Raw genomic sequence first — 21,190 nt, 5'->3', positions numbered from 1 at the left:
GAAATGTTGACATCTGACCTTTAATAAAATGCAGAACAATGACATACAGACATCAAACTGAAATGATATGTTACTTCTACAGATGTTGTATGTTTACATAAATACCCACAGCTGGTGAATCTTCACTTTAAACAAAACATATGTTCAGTATAACAGAATAAAATATGTTTCTACTTTCAAACAGATTATATATTGTTCTGCCCATCAACTCACAACTGATGTCATGTTTCTCTTGAACAGTGAGAAATCTGTCAGCAATTAAAACAATCCCAACAAATTATAAAGCACTTTCAATCTTTTTTTCAAACATGTGCTACCCATAGAACATTCAGAACCAAAATCCTGAGGTGGTAATCCACAAAGAAGATTTATTTAATCTGAACAAAGGAAAGGCTTCTGATTGGTACTTCCTGTTGCTGCTCCCAGGTGTATGTTTTCTTATCTGCCGTAATATATGTTGTTGATTCAAGCCAATCTTTTATCTTCAGTGCGAGTACATTGGTGTTTCTTTAGACTAGATAATGCGGTGAAAGCTGCCCCACACTGACCACAGCTGTATGGTTTCTCTCCTGTGTGAATACGTTGGTGTTTTATAAGATCGGAAGATGTAGTGAAAGCTGCCCCACACTGACCACAGCTGTAAGGTTTCTCTCCTGTGTGAATACGTTGGTGTGTCTTTAGACTAGATATTACAGTGAAAGCTGCCCCACACTGACTACAGCTGTAAGGTTTCTCTCCTGTGTGAATACGTTGGTGTGTCTTTAGACTAGATAATACAGTAAAAGCTGCACCACACTGACCACAGCTGTATGGTTTCTCTCCATTGTGAACATGTAGGTGTGTCTTTAGATGACAAGATTTAGTGAAACCTATCCCACACTGACCACAGCTGTAAGGTTTCTCTCCTGTGTGAATACGTTGGTGTGTCTTTAGACTAGATTTTACAGTGAAAGCTGCCCCACACTGACTACAGCTGTAAGGTTTCTCTCCTGTGTGAATACGTTGGTGTGTCTTTAGACTAGATAGTACCGTGAAAGCTGTCCCACACTGATCACAGCTGTAAGGTTTCTTTCCTGTGTGAATACGTCTGTGTGATTGTAAGTCATCACTCCTACTAAAGCTTGTCCCACAGTGGTCACAGTTATAAGGTTTCTCTTCAGTATGAAGCCGCTGTGATGATCTTTTGAAAACTTTCCCATGTTTCTGCAACAACAGAGAGGAAGAAGACTTGGATCCTTTTGAAGTTTTATGTCTTTTATGTTTGCTATGCATTTAGCAGATGCTTTTATCCAAAGCGACTTACATTGGTAGGCAGTCAGGGTAAGTGGGTCTTGCCTGAGGACCCCTACTGGAGGTAGTACCTTTCATGCAGGGGATTTGAACCCTTGTCACCCACATGAAAGGTGACAATCTTACCACTACATCCATTAAATACCCAGAAATATTAACACCAAGAGGTTTAATTCATCACTTTAAATACAAATAATGAAGATTAGCTCCTGAACCTCTCAAATCTGAAGACTGGGAGCCAGAAAACATCCCACCATAACATAATTCTTTCACTAATTACTTAATTTGTCATGATGAAATTCTGAAAAGGAACTTGTGCTACAATATTCCTAAATGATAGAAGGAAGCACAGTTTAGTCCAAGTTGTTCACTTAAACACCATGTAGAGTTGGGGCTGAAAAAGGTTGATGATCACTGGTTTACATAAATAATAGTAACAGTGGTGGTAATACATGACAGTCTTTACACTAACCCTTTGTTCCAGCTAACCCAGAAGTCTGCAGCCATCAAGGAACCACAGTCTGTTTTAACTCAAGCTTTATTTCTCTCTAAAACAACTCTTTACACTGAGGTTGAGAGATCTAATTCAATTCAATTCAATTTTATTTATATAGCGCCAGATTACAACAATTGTCATCTCAAGGCACTTAAGTAATATAGTCCAATTCAAGCCAATTGGAATTCAATTCATTGTAATCATAATCCAATTAATATTCTACAAGCCTGCCATCTAACCATTAAATACCCAGAAACATTACCACCACCAGGTTTAATTCATCAGAGACTTTAAATACAAATAATGAAGATTACCTCCTGAACCTCTCAAATCTGAAGACTGAGAGCCAGAAAACATCCCACCACAACAATCTGTCCACTGATTTTCTTCCAGCAGATCATTCAGTACATGTTCAGTCTAAACACATCTGTATCTGCAGCTCAGAGGGAGGAGATGAAACCAGGAAACACTTTGCTGAGACTTTTTCCACATTTGATGGAAAAGCAGAACGAGAGGAGGATACACGGAACTTCGACACTGACCTGTAGCCCGGTGGAACCAGATGATGAGCTGGCTCTGTTCCTGGTGGAGGGGTTAGGATCCTGGTTCTGCTGCTCCATTCTGGTCCTGGTCCTCCGACTGATGGACTCTGTCTGCAATTGTCAGTACATAGAATAAGATCCAGCTGTGGCATGCAGCATGTTAAATCACACCCACTTTTCTTCTTCCCTGGGTATCTTTTCTGGACAGTTTTTAACCATCTAAGTCACATTTCATTAAACTTATTACTGTGGTTTTTATTTAAATCCCTGAAAACTTTGAAATTGTTCTTTAAAGACCCACTAAGGTCTGTGACCTCAAAATTTGAAAAAAAATTTTAATAATATACTCTGTAGAACGACACCTACTGTGTGCAATATCCCATGAATCTCATCTTAGTCGGTGTAACACGATCAACTTAAACTTAAACAAATTTCCAGAAGCTGTAATGGATCCAGAAAAGTAACAGAGTAATCTCAGATTTGACACAGGTTAAACTCTGAAGCCCACGGTTCAGCACTCAGGGAGCTTCAGTCTGGGCTGAGGCTTGAAACTGAGAAGATGTGATGGTTCAGTGGGGGAATGATCTAGTTCTGTGTGGCTAACAGCACGTCAGCAGGAGCTGTCTGACTGATCTGAGACACTCTGAAGAACAACATGAAGTGGACCATTCTGAGGCTGTCATTTAAATATAAAGGAGTGTTTTACTGGCATCAGAAGTGCTCGTCCAGTGATTCATTCCTGAAAGCTGCTTTAGTGAAACCTAAAGTTTGAGATGAAGGAAACTCTCAGACCCTTAAAACTCTGAAATGTTTTTCAAACCAAATAACCTACAGTCTCCTTTATTTTGATTCTGAAATTATCTTAACTGGTAAACTTATGTGTCAATCAGTAAAAAGTGATCTTGTGTTGTGGTCAGATCAGAGTATCAGCTCCTAAAAGTTGCACAGATCCTCTTAATAAAGATCATTTTAGCTCCATTTTAACTCCAGATGTTGGCAGGTGGACTTTATGAGTAAAGACATGTACAACCTTTTTATCATGCGGTCAGTCCTTTTTGATACGTGGATAAAAGAAAATATTGGATATGTAAAGGAAACTGAATAATGAAACTTTCATGAGACACTTCTGAAGAGGACAGTCAGACTGTCTTTTAATGGGCTTCTGAGTGTAAATATGAGAAATCAGACACTGATACTGAGGATAACTGTGTATTTCTACTGCTCCTGTGATACTTTCCTGGATCACAGATACGTCTTTATAATAATGCTATGACTCCTCTTCTACAACATCAATTCTTAATGTAATTAAAGTATTTATATTGACCATAATTAAGTCCCATTTTAAGATTTAATCCTTAAATATGGCATAGTGTGTACAATAAACATCAAATTACATGTTTTCGTTCCACAGTTTAATCAAAAAGCCAAACGATACCCAGATAAGTCTGGAAAGAACAATTCTAAATTTTACATTGATCATCAAACTTCAAAAATCACATAAGATTTCAGCAAAACTACAGAAAGAAGTTTAGAAAACGACAGATTTAGTGGAAAATGTGTCAAAAACTGTTCAAAAAGGTTAGAAAAGAAGAACAAAAGAGCGCAGAAGTATGTTTAACACACAGCTAAAAGGATAAAGCTCCATTTTATTTGTCCATCTGGCCGGCTTATTGAAATCTATAGTTGATGCTGTGTTTCTGCTTTCTGCTTTGAATACAACGGTTTGCGGATTAGCATTAGCATTAGCAGGACATGCTAGCTGTGTATAGCAGCCAGGTTATTTGAACTTTTTTACTCTTTAGTACATGTTCTGACTGCCCGTGTCCAGGTGCAGGAATCAAACCAATGACACAAAGCACTTTGAAGACATTTCTGCAAATGTTTGACCGCTACATGTATTCTTTTCTGGACTCACATGCATGCAGCTTCCTGTAGTGATGTTCCGAAAGGGAGGAGCCGAAAATGATGACGTCCGAAGCCTAGAAGCTTAGATTCAGTTTGATGGTCAGTTCACCTCCAGACGGTGCAACTTACCCCCTGACCCGGATCAGCTTCGCCCTAACATGGGGCAAACAGGAAGCCTTTAGCTTATAATTCACTTATAAAAGGTGACAGTGATGTAGATCCTTTACAAGCACTGATGCCACACTGAGAAATATTCAACTCCCAGTAAAAGTTCTGAATCTAAAACCTCACTCAGGCAAAAGAATCAAAGTGTCATCAGCAACATTTACTAACACTTCCACCAGTAAAAGTATTTATTCTGCAGAGCAGCTCTCAGTGTTTGCTGTTAGATATAAAGTTGCCTGTTTGACAGTTTAAAGTGGCTGCACGTGCACTTTTTCTATCTGGCCTCAGTAAATCTCTGTAATTTATTCATTTGTGTTTGTAAAACATTGGAAACTTTATTTCTGAGCCCACATCAGTGGGTTCTGGTTGTTAACACATAGATGAGGAGACAGTTCAGTGTGTGAGGATAAAAGCAGAGGAGAACCTGGGACATCTGAGCAGATCTGGGATCAGCACCTTGGATATCAGCAGGGATTCTTAGGAAGGAAGGAAATGGGATGAATCTGCAGACTGCAGGAAGATCTGTTAACAGTCTGCAGACTAATGTGAGACAATAATATTTGTGTGTGTTTGGTATCCAGAAGAATTGAGACAGATGAAGTCACTGTGAGCTGAGCAGTGCTGGAAGATGATATGACAGAGTGACCTAAATGAGTTTTATGTGTGCGCTCATTTCCAGTCTTTGACAAAGATTGAAAAGTGAATTTATTTGAGTGATTTCCTTCCCAATGTGAAGTATGTCATGAAGCTGTCCGTGTTGAGTGAGCAACACCTCCTACAGGTGTAAAAAGCTTACAGCACCTGGTATTCCCAGGCGGTCTCCCATCCAAGTACTAACCAGGCCCGACCCTGCTTAGCTTCCGAGATCGGACGAGATCGGGCGTGTTCAGGGTGGTATGGCCGTAAGCGAAAGAAGCAGTCACAAATCAGCTTTTTATAGATGCTGAAACAACATCTATTACTGTGTTCTGACTTCTAGAATATGATGTAACTGTTTAAAGATGAGCAATTTGTGATGATATCATCTAACTAAGCAGCCTCGGTCTCTCTGTGTGACGCTGAACACAAAACTACACACAGGGAACAGAAGAGGTCGACAGACACTAAGTTATCTGAGAGTCTCACTTTCAGCTGCAGAGAACCAACACGAGAGAGAAGAACATGTGCAGGATCAGCATCAGCCTCTCAAGCCAATTAGGTGAAAAAACTAAAAGAAACATATGGTTCAAGCAGCTATATAATAGATATTTGTTACGGTGACTTTTGCTTACGGCCACACCACCCTGAACACGCCTGATCTCGAAAGCTAAGCAGGGGGCCTGGTTAGTATTTGGATGGGAGACCGCCTGGGAATACCAGGTGCTGTAAGCTTTTTCTCTTCTCTCTACAACCTGCAGGGGGCGCTGAAACACTTCACATCCACAATCAAATCAATTCACCTGAAAGCTTCTTTTTTTAAACAAATTCTCCAGAAACTGGAAGTGATCAATGCTGGATCATCTCTGGAATCACACAGTCTTAAAGTGGAGCTTCTTCTTCTTATGTTTCTATGCAGCTGAACACTCACATCATGATGATGACTGACGTGTGTAGAAATCCTGCTCTTCAGCACATTTCATTTCTCATCCAACGATGTTTAAAGTTCCCATTTTTCAGCTTTGATGCTGCTTCCACATCTCTTATTGTCTGTAATGCAGCTTCAGCTGTTATTTGATGTCTTTTGTTGAAACATGTGATCACCTCATGACACATCAGGAAGTTGATCAGCTTCAGCTGCTGCTGATTTGTTGGCAGACGCCTCAGTTTCTCTTTGGCTCTCAGTTTGCTGGTTCCTGGATTTCCTGGATCTGTTGACATGTCCCAGGTACTTGTTGTGTTTGATCCTCATACATTTAACTTTGTCCTTAGAAAGGATGAGTTCCAAAAGGGAAACAGGGACTGCTTTTGCATTTGACACAGCCTATATCATGCCAATGTTCATTTGGGGCTGCAGTTTTTGCTTTAGTTTCAGACTTGTTATTAGGCTGGAATGTTGAGGAGTTTCTGTGACAGATAGGCTCCACTCCCCCTGAAACCATGAATTAAAGAAAGTGGAAGGATGGAAAGTTTTGGGGACATTTATTCATTCATTCCACTTCAGCATTTCTGTTTCAGGGAAGATTCCAACTTTAATGACATTTTTTTTTTAAATCAGATTTAATGTGAAGTTATCCTGAAGAAAATTAATATGACCACTTACAAAACAATAATGGACTTTTAAATCAGTTTTTCAAAGAGGTAAGTTATGGTTGAAATTTCTTATGGCTTTGATTTAGATTCAGTTTGACGGTCAGTTCACCCCCAGACGGTGCAACTTACCCCCTGACCCGGATCAGCTTAACCCTAACATGGGGCAAACAGGAAGCCTTTAGCTTATAATTCACTTAAAAAAGCTGATTATGAACTTCTTTCAATTTGATTAGTGTTGATTTTGAGTCAGGTGACAGTGGTGTAGATCCTTTACAAGCACTGATGCCACACTGAGAAATATTCAACTCCCAGTAAAAGTTCTGAATCTAAAACCTCACTCAGGCAAAAGAATCAAAGTGTCATCAGCAACATTTACTAACACTTCCACCAGTAAAAGTATTTATTCTGCAGAGCAGCTCTCAGTGTTTGCTGTTAGATATAAAGTTGCCTGTTTGACAGTTTAAAGTGGCGGCACGTGCACTTTTTCTATCTGGCCTCAGTAAATCTCTGTAATTTATTCATTTGTGTTTGTAAAACAATGGAAACTTTATTTCTGAGCCCACATCAGTGGGTTCTGGTTGTTAACACGTAGATGAGGAGACAGTTCAGTGTGTGAGGATAAAAGCAGAGGAGAACCTGGGACATCTGAGCAGATCTGGGATCAGCACCTTGGATATCAGCAGGGATTCTTAGGAAGGAAGGAAATGGGATGAATCTGCAGACTGCAGGAAGATCTGTTAACAGTCTGCAGACTAATGTGAGACAATAATATTTGTGTGTGTTTGGTATCCAGAAGAATTGAGACAGATGAAGTCACTGTGAGCTGAGCAGTGCTGGAAGATGATATGACAGAGTGACCTAAATGAGGTTTGTGTGTGCGCTCATTTCCAGTCTTTGACAAAGATTGAAAAGTGAATTTATTTGAGTGATTTCCTTCCTGATGTGAAGTATGTCATGAAGCTGTCCGTGTTGAGTGAGCAGCAGCGCCTCCTGCAGGTGTAAAAAGCTTACAGCACCTGGTATTCCCAGGCGGTCTCCCATCCAAGTACTAACCAGGCCCGACCCTGCTTAGCTTCCGAGATCGGACGAGATCGGGCGTGTTCAGGGTGGTATGGCCGTAAGCGAGAGAATCAGTCACAAATCAGCTTTATATAGATGCTGAAACAACATCTATCACTGTGTTCTGACTTCTAAAATATAATGTAACTGTTTAAAAATGAGCAATTTGTGATGATATCATCTAACTAAGCAGCCTCGGTCTCTCTGTGTGACGCTGAACACAAAACTACACACAGGGAACAGAAGAGGTCGACAGACACTAAGTTATCTGAGAGTCTCACTTTCAGCTGCAGAGAACCAACACGAGAGAGAAGAACATGTGCAGGATCAGCATCAGCCTCTCAAGCCAATTAGGTGAAAAACTAAAAGAAACATATGGTTCAAGCAGCTATATAATAGATATTTGTTACGGTGACTTTTGCTTACGGCCACACCACCCTGAACACGCCTGATCTCGAAAGCTAAGCAGGGGGCCTGGTTAGTATTTGGATGGGAGACCGGCTGGGAATAACAGGTGCTGTAAGCTTTTTCTCTTCTCTCTACAACCTGCAGGGGGCGCTGAAACACTTCACATCCACAATCAAACCAATTCACCAGAAAGCTTCTTTTTTTAAACAAATTCTCTAGAAACTGGAAGTGATCGATGCTGGATCATCACTGGAATCACACAGTCTTAAAGTGGAGCTTCTTCTTCTTATGTTTCTATGCAGCTGAACACTCACATCATGATGATGACTGACGTGTGTAGAAATCCTGCTCTTCAGCACATTTCATTTCTCATCCAACGATGTTTAAAGTTCCCATTTTTCAGCTTTGATGCTGCTTCCACATCTCTTATTGCCTGTAATGCAGCTTCAGCTGTTATTTGATGTCTTTTGTTGAAACATGTGATCACCTCATGACACATCAGGAAGTTGATCAGCTTCAGCTGCTGCTGATTTGTTGGCAGACGCCTCAGTTTCTCTTTGGCTCTCAGTTTGCTGGTTCCTGGATTTCCTGGATCTGTTGACATGTCCCAGGTACTTGTTGTGTTTGATCCTCATACATTTAACTTTGTCCTTAGAAAGGATGAGTTCCAAAAAGGGAAACAGGGACTGCTTTTGCATTTGACACAGCCTATATCATGCCAATGTTCATTTGGGGCTGCAGTTTTTGCTTTAGTTTCAGACTTGTTATTAGGCTGGAATGTTGAGGAGTTTCTGTGACAGATAGGCTCCACTCCCCCTGAAACCATGAATTAAAGAAAGTGGAAGGATGGAAAGTTTTGGGGACATTTATTCATTCATTCCACTTCAGCATTTCTGTTTCAGGGAAGATTCCAAATTTAATGACATTTTTTTTTAAATCAGATTTAATGTGAAGTTATCCTGAAGAAAATGAATATGACCACTTACAAAACAATAATGGACTTTTAAATCAGTTTTTCAAAGAGGTAAGTTATGGTTGAAATTTCTTATGGCTTTGATTTAGATTCAGTTTGACGGTCAGTTCACCCCCAGACGGTGCAACTTACCCCCTGACCCGGATCAGCTTAACCCTAACATGGGGCAAACAGGAAGCCTTTAGCTTATAATTCACTTAAAAAAGCTGATTATGAACTTCTTTCAATTTGATTAGTGTTGATTTTGAGTCAGGTGACAGTGGTGTAGATCCTTTACAAGCACTGATGCCACACTGAGAAATATTCAACTCCCAGTAAAAGTTCTGAATCTAAAACCTCACTCAGGCAAAAGAATCAAAGTGTCATCAGCAACATTTACTAACACTTCCACCAGTAAAAGTATTTATTCTGCAGAGCAGCTCTCAGTGTTTGCTGTTAGATATAAAGTTGCCTGTTTGACAGTTTAAAGTGGCTGCACGTGCACTTTTTCTATCTGGCCTCAGTAAATCTCTGTAATTTATTCATTTGTGTTTGTAAAACAATGGAAACTTTATTTCTGAGCCCACATCAATGGGTTCTGGTTGTTAACACGTAGATGAGGAGACAGTTCAGTGTGTGAGGATAAAAGCAGAGGAGAACCTGGGACATCTGAGCAGATCTGGGATCAGCACCTTGGATATCAGCAGGGATTCTTAGGAAGGAAGGAAATGGGATGAATCTGCAGACTGCAGGAAGATCTGTTAACAGTCTGCAGACTAATGTGAGACAATAATATTTGTGTGTGTTTGGTATCCAGAAGAATTGAGACAGATGAAGTCACTGTGAGCTGAGCAGTGCTGGAAGATGATATGACAGAGTGACCTAAATGAGGTTTGTGTGTGCGCTCATTTCCAGTCTTTGACAAAGATTGAAAAGTGAATTTATTTGAGTGATTTCCTTCCTGATGTGAAGTATGTCATGAAGCTGTCCGTGTTGAGTGAGCAGCAGCGCCTCCTGCAGGTGTAAAAAGCTTACAGCACCTGGTATTCCCAGGCGGTCTCCCATCCAAGTACTAACCAGGCCCGACCCTGCTTAGCTTCCGAGATCAGACGAGATCGGGCGTGTTCAGGGTGGTATGGCCGTAAGCGAGAGAATCAGTGACAAATCAGCTTTATATAGATGCTGAAACAACATCTATCACTGTGTTCTGACTTCTAAAATATAATGTAACTGTTTAAAAATGAGCAATTTGTGATGATATCATCTAACTAAGCAGCCTCGGTCTCTCTGTGTGACGCTGAACACAAAACTACACACAGGGAACAGAAGAGGTCGACAGACACTAAGTTATCTGAGAGTCTCACTTTCAGCTGCAGAGAACCAACACGAGAGAGAAGAACATGTGCAGGATCAGCATCAGCCTCTCAAGCCAATTAGGTGAAAAACTAAAAGAAACATATGGTTCAAGCAGCTATATAATAGATATTTGTTACGGTGACTTTTGCTTACGGCCACACCACCCTGAACATCCCGATCTCGAAAGCTAAGCAGGGGGCCTGGTTAGTATTTGGATGGGAGACCGGCTGGGAATAACAGGTGCTGTAAGCTTTTTCTCTTCTCTCTACAACCTGCAGGGGGCGCTGAAACACTTCACATCCACAATCAAACCAATTCACCAGAAAGCTTCTTTTTTTAAACAAATTCTCTAGAAACTGGAAGTGATCAATGCTGGATCATCACTGGAATCACACAGTCTTAAAGTGGAGCTTCTTCTTCTTATGTTTCTATGCAGCTGAACACTCACATCATGATGATGACTGACGTGTGTAGAAATCCTGCTCTTCAGCACATTTCATTTCTCATCCAACGAGGTTTAAAGTTCCCATTTTTCAGCTTTGATGCTGCTTCCACATCTCTTATTGCCTGTAATGCAGCTTCAGCTGTTATTTGATGTCTTTTGTTGAAACATGTGATCACCTCATGACACATCAGGAAGTTGATCAGCTTCAGCTGCTGCTGATTTGTTGGCAGACGCCTCAGTTTCTCTTTGGCTCTCAGTTTGCTGGTTCCTGGATTTCCTGGATCTGTTGACATGTCCCAGGTACTTGTTGTGTTTGATCCTCATACATTTAACTTTGTCCTTAGAAAGGATGAGTTCCAAAAGGGAAACAGGGACTGCTTTTGCATTTGACACAGCCTATATCATGCCAATGTTCATTTGGGGCTGCAGTTTTTGCTTTAGTTTCAGACTTGTTATTAGGCTGGAATGTTGAGGAGTTTCTGTGACAGATAGGCTCCAGTGCCCCTGAAACCATGAATTAAAGAAAGTGGAAGGATGGAAAGTTTTGGGGACATTTATTCATTCATTCCACTTCAGCATTTCTGTTTCAGGGAAGATTCCAACTTTAATGACATTTTTTTTAAAAATCAGATTTAATGTGAAGTTATCCTGAAGAAAATTAATATGACCACTTACAAAACAATAATAGACTTTTAAATCAGTTTTTCAAAGAGGTAAGTTATGGTTGAAATTTCTTATGGCTTTGATTTAGATTCAATTTGACGGTCAGTTCACCTCCAGACGGTGCAACTTACCCCCTGACCCGGATCAGCTTAACCCTAACATGGGGCAAACAGGAAGCCTTTAGCTTATAATTCACTTAAAAAAGCTGATTATGAACTTCTTTCAATTTGATTAGTGTTGATTTTGAGTCAGGTGACAGTGGTGTAGATCCTTTACAAGCACTGATGCCACACTGAGAAATATTCAACTCCCAGTAAAAGTTCTGAATCTAAAACCTCACTCAGGCAAAAGAATCAAAGTGTCATCAGCAACATTTACTAACACTTCCACCAGTAAAAGTATTTATTCTGCAGAGCAGCTCTCAGTGTTTGCTGTTAGATATAAAGTTGCCTGTTTGACAGTTTAAAGTGGCTGCACGTGCACTTTTTCTATCTGGCCTCAGTAAATCTCTGTAATTTATTCATTTGTGTTTGTAAAACAATGGAAACTTTATTTCTGAGCCCACATCAGTGGGTTCTGGTTGTTAACACATAGATGAGGAGACAGTTCAGTGTGTGAGGATAAAAGCAGAGGAGAACCTGGGACATCTGAGCAGATCTGGGATCAGCACCTTGGATATCAGCAGGGATTCTTAGGAAGGAAGGAAATGGGATGAATCTGCAGACTGCAGGAAGATCTGTTAACAGTCTGCAGACTAATGTGAGACAATAATATTTGTGTGTGTTTGGTATCCAGAAGAATTGAGACAGATGAAGTCACTGTGAGCTGAGCAGTGCTGGAAGATGATATGACAGAGTGACCTAAATGAGGTTTGTGTGTGCGCTCATTTCCAGTCTTTGACAAAGATTGAAAAGTGAATTTATTTGAGTGATTTCCTTCCTGATGTGAAGTATGTCATGAAGCTGTCCGTGTTGAGTGAGCAGCAGCGCCTCCTGCAGGTGTAAAAAGCTTACAGCACCTGGTATTCCCAGGCGGTCTCCCATCCAAGTACTAACCAGGCCCGACCCTGCTTAGCTTCCGAGATCGGACGAGATCGGGCGTGTTCAGGGTGGTATGGCCGTAAGCGAGAGAATCAGTGACAAATCAGCTTTATATAGATGCTGAAACAACATCTATCACTGTGTTCTGACTTCTAAAATATAATGTAACTGTTTAAAAATGAGCAATTTGTGATGATATCATCTAACTAAGCAGCCTCGGTCTCTCTGTGTGACGCTGAACACAAAACTACACACAGGGAACAGAAGAGGTCGACAGACACTAAGTTATCTGAGAGTCTCACTTTCAGCTGCAGAGAACCAACACGAGAGAGAAGAACATGTGCAGGATCAGCATCAGCCTCTCAAGCCAATTAGGTGAAAAACTAAAAGAAACATATGGTTCAAGCAGCTATATAATAGATATTTGTTACGGTGACTTTTGCTTACGGCCACACCACCCTGAACATCCCGATCTCGAAAGCTAAGCAGGGGGCCTGGTTAGTATTTGGATGGGAGACCGGCTGGGAATAACAGGTGCTGTAAGCTTTTTCTCTTCTCTCTACAACCTGCAGGGGGAGTTGACACACTTCACATCCACAATCAAATCAATTCACCAGAAAGCTTCTTTTTTTAAACAAATTCTCTAGAAACTGGAAGTGATCAATGCTGGATCATCTCTGGAATCACACAGTCTTAAAGTGGAGCTTCTTCTTCTTATGTTTCTATGCAGCTGAACACTCACATCATGATGATGACTGACGTGTGTAGAAATCCTGCTCTTCAGCACATTTAATTTCACATCCAACAAGGTTTAAAGTTCCCATTTTTCAGCTTTGATGCTGCTTCCACATCTCTTATTGTCTTTAATGCAGCTTCAGCTGTTATTTGATGTCTTTTGTTGAAACATGTGATCACCTCATGACACATCAGGAAGTTGATCAGCTTCAGCTGCTGCTGATTTGTTGGCAGACGCCTCAGTTTCTCTTTGGCTCTCAGTTTGCTGGTTCCTGGATTTCCTGGATCTGTTGACATGTCCCAGGTACTTGTTGTGTTTGATCCTCATACATTTAACTTTGTCCTTAGAAAGGATGAGTTCCAAAAAGGGAAACTGGGACTGCTTTTGCATTTGACACAGCCTATATCACGCCAATGTTCATTTGGGGCTGCAGTTTTTGCTTTAGTTTCAGACTTGTTATTAGACTGGAATGTTGAAGAGTTTCTGTGACAGATAGGCTCCAGTGCCCCTGAAACCATGAATTAAAGAAAGTGGAAGGATGGAAAGTTTTGGGGACATTTATTCATTCATTCCACTTCAGCATTTCTGTTTCCAACTTTAATGACATTTTTTTTTTTATCAGATTTAATGTGAAGTTATCCTGAAGAAAATGAATATGACCACTTACAAAACAATAATGGACTTTTAAATCAGTTTTTCAAAGAGGTAAGTTATGGTTGAAATTTCTTATGGCTTTGATTTAGATTCAATTTGATGGTCAGTTCACCTCCAGACGGTGCAACTTACCCCCTGACCCGGATCAGCTTAACCCTAACCTGGGGCAAACAGGAAGCCTTTAGCTTATAATTCACTTAAAAAAGCTGATTATGAACTTCTTTCAATTTGATTAGTGTTGATTTTGAGTCAGGTGACAGTGGTGTAGATCCTTTACTGATGCCACACTGAGAAATATTCAACTCCCAGTAAAAGTTCTGAATCTAAAACCTCACTCAGGCAAAAGAATCAAAGTGTCATCAGCAACATTTACTAACACTTCCACCAGTAAAAGTATTTATTCTGCGGAGCAGCTCTCAGTGTTTGCTGTTAGATATAAAGTTGCCTGTTTGACAGTTTAAAGTGGCTGCACGTGCACTTTTTCTATCTGGCCTCAGTAAATCTCTGTAATTTATTCATTTGTGTTTGGAAAACAATGGAAACTTTATTTCTGAGCCCACATCAGTGGGTTCTGGTTGTTAACACGTAGATGAGGAGACAGTTCAGTGTGTGAGGATAAAAGCAGAGGAGAACCTGGGACATCTGAGCAGATCTGGGATCAGCACCTTGGATATCAGCAGGGATTCTTAGGAAGGAAGGAAATGGGATGAATCTGCAGACTGCAGGAAGATCTGTTAACAGTCTGCAGACTAATGTGAGACAATAATATTTGTGTGTGTTTGGTATCCAGAAGAATTGAGACAGATGAAGTCACTGTGAGCTGAGCAGTGCTGGAAGATGATATGACAGAGTGACCTAAATGAGGTTTATGTGTGCGCTCATTTCCAGTCTTTGACAAAGATTGAAAAGTGAATTTATTTGACCGATTTCCTTCCTGATGTGAAGTATGTCATGAAGCTGTCCGTGTTGAGTGAGCAGCAGCGCCTCCTGCAGGTGTAAAAAGCTTACAGCACCTGGTATTCCCAGGCGGTCTCCCATCCAAGTACTAACCAGGCCCGACCCAGCTTAGCTTCCGAGATCAGACGAGATCGGGCGTGTTCAGGGTGGTATGGCCGTAAGCGAGAGAAGCAGTCACAAATCAGCTTTTTATAGATGCTGAAACAACATCTATCACTGTGTTCTGACTTCTAGAATATAATGTAACTGTTTAAAAATGAGCAATTTGTGATGATTTCATCTAACTAAGCAGCCTCGCTCTCTCTGTGTGACGCTGAACACAAAACTACACACAGGGAACAGAAGAGGTCGACAGACCATAAGTTATCTGAGAGTCTCACTTTCACTTTCATATGGTTCCATATGATGGTTCTATATAATATATATTTGTTACAGTGACTCAAACAGGCCTAACGTTAGCCTGTTCGGGCCATGGTTAAAGCGAGTTTGGGCGGTTTCCCACCATAGTCCTGTGATTTTCTTAAAACCTTTTTACAGTTCCAAAGCCTAATTACTTTGAAAGTCCCACATTTGAAATGTTGTAGCTCGAGTTTTCCGTTTTCACCAAGTTGACAGGATGGCATTTCGGCCGGACTTTCAAATTTGTAACGTGGAAATAACGTTTTTTCAGTGAACGCAGCATGAATGTGTCTGACGCAGAGAGGAGGATAAATGAGCTTCATAATGCACTGGCGCTGTCTTTCCTTGGAGAAATGGTGAAGTTTTTTTTTACTTTGAATACAGTGTGGGTGAAGGAAAAATATGTCACGCGAATGAAAGCAACAGTTGTTTATGAGTACATTAAACGTCAGGGCTGCAGCCATAGTTAAATTTCCATGGAGCAGGGAGTCGTTTGCTCCGTGTTCATTTGACTCAGTCTGAGTCTGCAGAGAAGCTGCGGCTGCGCACCGGTCTGTAGCCCCACAGAGTGCAGGGATGAACGGCTCCTCTCCTTGTCCTTCTCCCTCTATGATAAACTGTAAGTCACGTATAATGGGCCTGTGACCAAAATGAGTGAGAAATCTGCTCATTCTTTATTTTGAAAGGATAAAAAAGGGGAAACCCCTCTTAATCTCCAGGTTTACTGTAGGACCAAACATGTGTTTCAGTGTCAGATGTTGGGAATTTGTTTGACTTGTGTAAATCGCTCAGGAAGCATGACAATAGCCAAGCAGCTGGGAAATGCTTGCTATCCAAATCTTGCATCCTTCTCTGGGTTCCCTTGTTCATGTTGTAACTTCTCTTCATTTGAAGGTGACTCAAATATAAACACAGATTATCCCAACATTTCACACACATGGACTTTAAGAAAATGTCTTCATTGTCAGAGCTTCTTGTGCCATGATAGTTAATGTTAATGTCATTTTTTCAGTTCCCTCAAGTACTTAAAACACAGTCTGACTTTGGTCACTTTTTGGGGTCTAAGTTGTTTTCCAATGTGCAATTTTACTGTCAAAAGTATTTTTAAACCTCTGATTTAAAAAAAAAAAAAAGAAATCTGTGACGATTTAAGTTTTGATTCTTGTCTTGTCTCGTCATTTCCTGTTTTATTTTGAAATCACTAACGTCCCTCTCCTTTCAGGTACCTTGCCCTTCCTCCTGTGTCTGCGTCTGATTGTCTTCCCTGATTCCAAAGTGTTTCCAGCTGTTCTCCTTGGCTCCTCTTGTGCTCTAATAGTCTGTGTCTCCCTTGTCTTGTGCCAGTGTGTTGTTTCCACCATGAGCCTCACCCTCGCGTCTTTGTTCCACAGCCACAGCTTCCTTCAGCCTGCAGTCGAGCGTATCCTTTGTTGTAATTTATTCTTTATCCGTGGCTTTAGTTTTATTACGCTCAGTTTCACAGCCTGGTTTTGTTCCTCTGTTCTTTTTGGAGGGATCTTTGCTGTAATCTTTTAATCATCTCTGTTAGCGGAGCTTTTGCGTTGGTTAATTGTTTTAGTTTCATAGCCCTCCGTTAGTGGAGTGATTTTGTGTTTTGCTCTTGGAGGATCTTTGCGCCGCCGTTATAGGTGTGCTGATAGATAACTGTTAAGGTTTCATAGTGCCTCTGTTTCTGAGAGAGCTTCTTTTGTTTAAGTCCGCCTCGTTAGTAGAGCGTGCAAGTTTCTTATCTTTAATAGCTCTTTGTTTTCCTCCTGGAGTGGAGAGGCTTTTGGTTTGATCATTTTCACAGCTGCACTCTCCTCCTCCATAGTTATTGAGGAGAGTGCTCAGGAGTTTCACAGCCCCTTTCTTTGCTCTGTGAGGAGATCGTCAACCTGTTGTTTATATAAAGAAAGCCTCTGAGGCTGTTTTTACTTCTCAGACCATCCTGAAAAGGATCATGAGGCCGATGCCAGATAGTGAGGATGAGCACAGCAGCCTGGAGGAGACGTGCAGCTCAGGCTTTCTGAGAGACCACACTGAAAATGCTCAGATTGTAAATGTTCTCTCAGAGAAACAGACCTGAACAATGTTCATCTCCTAAAGCTGCTGCTGATTCTTCACACTGACTCCATATTTATGAAACCTGGTGGTGGAAAATCTACCCGGTAACATGATGGAAACATTGTTTTATTTTACCGCAGAAAGACCAGTTTCTTTTTACAGGTGAAGCAGAGATTCTTTGATCTTTGGGTAAACTTGAGAAAGTTCTGATGTTCAGCATCTTATTGGCAGCTTTAAATACTTCTGACTGTGTCTCTGTGGGCTCCTCTCAGGAACTGCACCAACTCCTGAAGCTGTGGACAGGTTGGAGTATACCTCCCCAGCACCTGTATGCAGGAGTTCCTCCTGAAATGACCACGCCTGTAGCCTCAGCCTGCAGGACCTGCTGAAACTGCCTCTGAAGAGCCAAAGCTAGCAGACATTCAGAGAAAAGCTCCAAGCGTCTGTTAGAAGTACAGACTTTGGCTTTGGAATGATCCGATGTGAATAATGTGAGAAACTGAGCGTCTTTAAGTTGAACATTTCAAAGTTGTAGCAGTTAGTCTGTTCCTCTGTTTCATGCTGCTCATTGAAGGCTGTGGAGCAGTGAGCCATGTTAAGGCTTTACCTCATTAACTGGAAGTGTGTGAGGTTGGTAACAGTTCAGGAGAACTGAGAACAAACATTTCAGTCTGAAGTTTTAGTTACAAATGTTAAAGTTTGGTTAATAAAGACGATTGAACATGAAGTGTTTGGTGCACTTTTCCATCCAGCAGTGTGTGAACGTTGGTGAACTCGTCCAGTTCTGCTGTGGCTGCATCAGCTGCTGTGGTGCGGCTGCATAGATGTGGAGTGCATCCATGAAGGGAACATCGGGGTCAGGTGACCTGGCCATGTTCTCGCTCAGGTGTCCTTCAAGCTGCACTTGGGCTCCTTCAACTCGGTCCGTTTCACCTCCGAGGTCATCAGAGCCGTGTGGTCCATCCCAGTCAGTCCCACAGTCTGCCTCCACCTGAACACAAATAAAACACCATCACAGTTTTAAGCTTATTCAATATTTTGTAGGCTTTCTGGAGACTTAAACAAAAGCTTTGGCATCTTCAGATGTTTCACTGAAACATTTTCAGTCCCCTCACCGCCGTTGTTAACTCACCATTAACCGCAACCAGGGTTTCAAAAAATTATGGTTGTGCCAATCAAACTTAGAAATAAAAAAGACAAAAGCACAAAGTAACAGTTCTCTACAAGTAGCAGAAATTGTTAGAACATCGGCATGGTGAACTGCAGAGCAATGTGTTTGGAAGGAATGATCAGTCCTGGAATGTAGACCTCTGGGACAGTTCACTTCCGAGTGAGAGTCCAACATCCATCTCCTCCTCTGTCTCTAACAGAGCAGCAGTGTATGTGAACCATGCTGCTGGCGTTCTCTCCGTCTACAACATCATCTCTGATCCACTACTGCACCATCAACACCACATTCACTGAAGAACCTCTGCATCCTGGATTTAAATTCACACTCTATGTGCCTGGTTCTGTGTTGAGTTTAGAACAAAGACTCTCTTAATGTCTGAGAAATACCCCGTAGAACAAAAAGCTCAGTCTGTACATACATTTACATTTTGGTTCCCTGCAGCTCAACTGAGACCATTCAGTTGATGTCAGCTGCAGTTAGTTTGCTGCACATGTGACAAACTGTGATATCAGAGAGGAATCACTGAGCTGCAATCAGCCAAGATGAATTTACTTAATGAGCAGAACTTATGATGATGAATGAAACAGAGCTGGCTCATATTTTCTGATACTTTCTTGGAGCAAAATGACAAACTGAGCCCATTTCATTCTTCTAAGCTGCTGTAAATGTGCTGCAGTAACAAACCTGTTGTGAACCAATTTTTGCTCACAGTTTGACTTTGTCTGTCAGCGAAAGAGATGAAGAACAGATGGGATTCCCTGCGGAGGCAGTACACCAGATATAAGCAATGGTCTCCCTCAAAAATTATTAATCATCGAATTTCTGACCGGCCGTGAAAGCATCATCACAGTTAGTACGTCATCTCCTCGTTAGTATAGTGGTGAGTTTCCCCGCCTGTCACGCGGGAGACCGGGGTTCGATTCCCCGACGGGGAGAAGGAACTATTTTTATTTTTACAACTAAATGATTGAAGTCTGGAAATATTTCCTCCCCACTTCTTTGCTGATGCCTGACAAAACGTAAACATCATTCCATAATTATGCATCACGTTTGAGAAAGTTCAGAATCACAGGAACTGCTTGAGAAAGTAACTGGATTTCTAACGATGAGATTTCTGGACATTCTATCTTTTATTGGGTTGAATGAAAATTCATCCCACCTGAAGATCTCTCAGCAGTGTCATTTGTGGCCTGCAGCCCTCCAGGTCTCTGCTGCAGGACGACGGCCCTCTGAAGATTCACAACCACTCAGTGGAGGAGCTCCTACAGATTTACCACAAGGTGGTTGATGACATGCTGCCGTCTGTCTCTATCAAGATGCAACTCATTCAGATGAATGGTCTTTACAATTAAAGCTTCGGGAACATTTTAATCAGTGAAGACGGGCTTCTGACTGTGGATGTGTCTTCTGGGACTGGAGTGCATCCTTCCCTTTATGACATTTACATGAACCAAAGCATCTAAAAAATATCTAAGAAATCTATTTGATAGCAAATAATCTGTCTGACACAAATATGAGTTCAATGGTTAAATATGATCAAATCTGGAAATTATTTCCGACATTTAAGTTTTGATAAATAACTTATTTTTCTTTTTTTTTTTAAATCAGTAACAACTTTTGTCTCCACCATCTGCCTGCAAACAAATCCACCAGCAGCTTTCACCAACTGACAGCAAACAACTCCAGCCTCCATCCACCAACAGCTTTACATTCATCATTTAACCCTAACTTTACACCTTTAAACCAATCTTACACACACATACATCCACTGGAAAGTTATCAGTGAGCATGATTTTCCTTCTTTCCTTACAGATCTTAAAGATATCTTTTCTAAATCAACAGTAGATGGACTTTTGATGTTGAAGAGTCCAGGGTACAGTGGGCTCAGTAAAGCATCACAGCAGAGTGGTTAGATGAGGTTTGGGTTCAGTAGGAGCAGGACACATTTAAATCAGTAACATACAAAGAAATTATTTCTATATTTGAACCAGGCTTCCACCTCCATATAAGACACACACTCTGTCCTCATACAACAAGCAGATCTTCTGTTGAGGATGTCTTTACAGTTAACATCAGTACACACTGCATGTTGATGAAGATTCTAAGTCATCCAGGTCACAGTAATCTGAGGAGCTCACATCCTTTGGCCTAAAAGGCCTCGAGCACAGAGCGAGATAAGACCAGAGTCAGCCACTCTCGAGATAAAGTTCCTTAAGTAAATAAGTTTATATTAGTTTTTCTTTTGGTCAGAGGCTCTGGTGCTCTAGAGTTACACCAAGTGTTTCTGAATGTTAGATGCAACACCTTTAAAATCTGTTTTATCTTCATGCAAACAGCAGCTAATCTTAACTGTCCTGTAGTTCGTAATGTGTCAGATCTCCATTTATTCCCATCTCTTTTGCTGCATTTTTAAAACTTCATTACATTTGTTTTGTAGTTGATATCGAACCACCAAACCAGCCAGCTCAGAAGACACAGTATTTGACAGCTATCAGATTGAGTGGAGGATGTAAATTACTGCAACTCAGGTTACAAAAGACTAAAAGTTAACCCTAGACAATGAGTAATCTAAAGTTTATGTGTACAAATGCAGAACTTATAGTTGCTCGTTCATGCCGCTTTGCATTACTAAACATAAGAAAGATCAGACCATATC

The 21,190-nt window shown here is 41.0% G+C and overlaps 2 protein-coding genes, 5 non-coding genes and 1 pseudogene across 7 annotated transcripts in view; 2 read left to right on the top strand and 6 right to left on the bottom strand.

The window, feature by feature from the left end:
* Nucleotides 1-21,190, top strand: part of LOC140291809 (NLR family CARD domain-containing protein 3-like) — a 562,338-nt gene that overhangs the window by 293,598 nt on the left and 247,550 nt on the right. The window lies entirely within an intron of this gene.
* On the bottom strand, nucleotides 466-2,406 carry LOC140295727 (uncharacterized). The gene is made up of 2 exons (XM_072379676.1): nucleotides 2,329-2,406; nucleotides 466-1,203 (listed from the first exon to the last, which is right to left on the bottom strand). The coding sequence occupies exons 1-2, from the start codon at nucleotides 2,404-2,406 to the stop codon at nucleotides 466-468; spliced, it is 816 nt and encodes a 271-aa protein (XP_072235777.1).
* LOC140306749 (5S ribosomal RNA) lies at nucleotides 5,188-5,306 on the bottom strand. Its single transcript, XR_011915784.1, has one exon. It is a non-coding gene; the product is annotated as a 5S ribosomal RNA (ribosomal RNA).
* LOC140296961 (5S ribosomal RNA) lies at nucleotides 5,664-5,769 on the top strand (annotated as a pseudogene).
* On the bottom strand, nucleotides 7,632-7,750 carry LOC140305847 (5S ribosomal RNA). Its single transcript, XR_011915381.1, has one exon. It is a non-coding gene; the product is annotated as a 5S ribosomal RNA (ribosomal RNA).
* LOC140312133 (5S ribosomal RNA) lies at nucleotides 10,075-10,193 on the bottom strand. The gene has a single exon (XR_011916944.1). It is a non-coding gene; the product is annotated as a 5S ribosomal RNA (ribosomal RNA).
* LOC140305239 (5S ribosomal RNA) lies at nucleotides 12,517-12,635 on the bottom strand. The gene has a single exon (XR_011915342.1). It is a non-coding gene; the product is annotated as a 5S ribosomal RNA (ribosomal RNA).
* Nucleotides 14,942-15,060, bottom strand: LOC140268832 (5S ribosomal RNA). The gene has a single exon (XR_011907565.1). It is a non-coding gene; the product is annotated as a 5S ribosomal RNA (ribosomal RNA).

This window comes from Leuresthes tenuis, unplaced genomic scaffold, assembly GCF_036924035.1.
Source record: "Leuresthes tenuis unplaced genomic scaffold, fLeuTen1.0.hap1 SCAF_1, whole genome shotgun sequence".
Classification (NCBI taxonomy): Eukaryota; Metazoa; Chordata; class Actinopteri; order Atheriniformes; family Atherinopsidae; genus Leuresthes; species Leuresthes tenuis.
Note: the sequence above shows the minus strand (reverse complement) of the source record. Positions and strands in the feature narration are given on the sequence as shown.

What these genes read in the sequence shown, in the direction of transcription:
- LOC140295727 (XM_072379676.1), bottom strand. Translation starts at nt 2,406, where the DNA reads ATGGAGCAGCAGAACCAGGATCCTAACCCCTCCACCAGGAACAGAGCC. An exon ending in CTGGTTCCACCGGGCTACAG is followed by an intron (nt 1,204 to 2,328) that starts GTCAGTGTCGAA and finishes CTGTTGTTGCAG; the next exon opens with AAACATGGGAAAGTTTTCAA.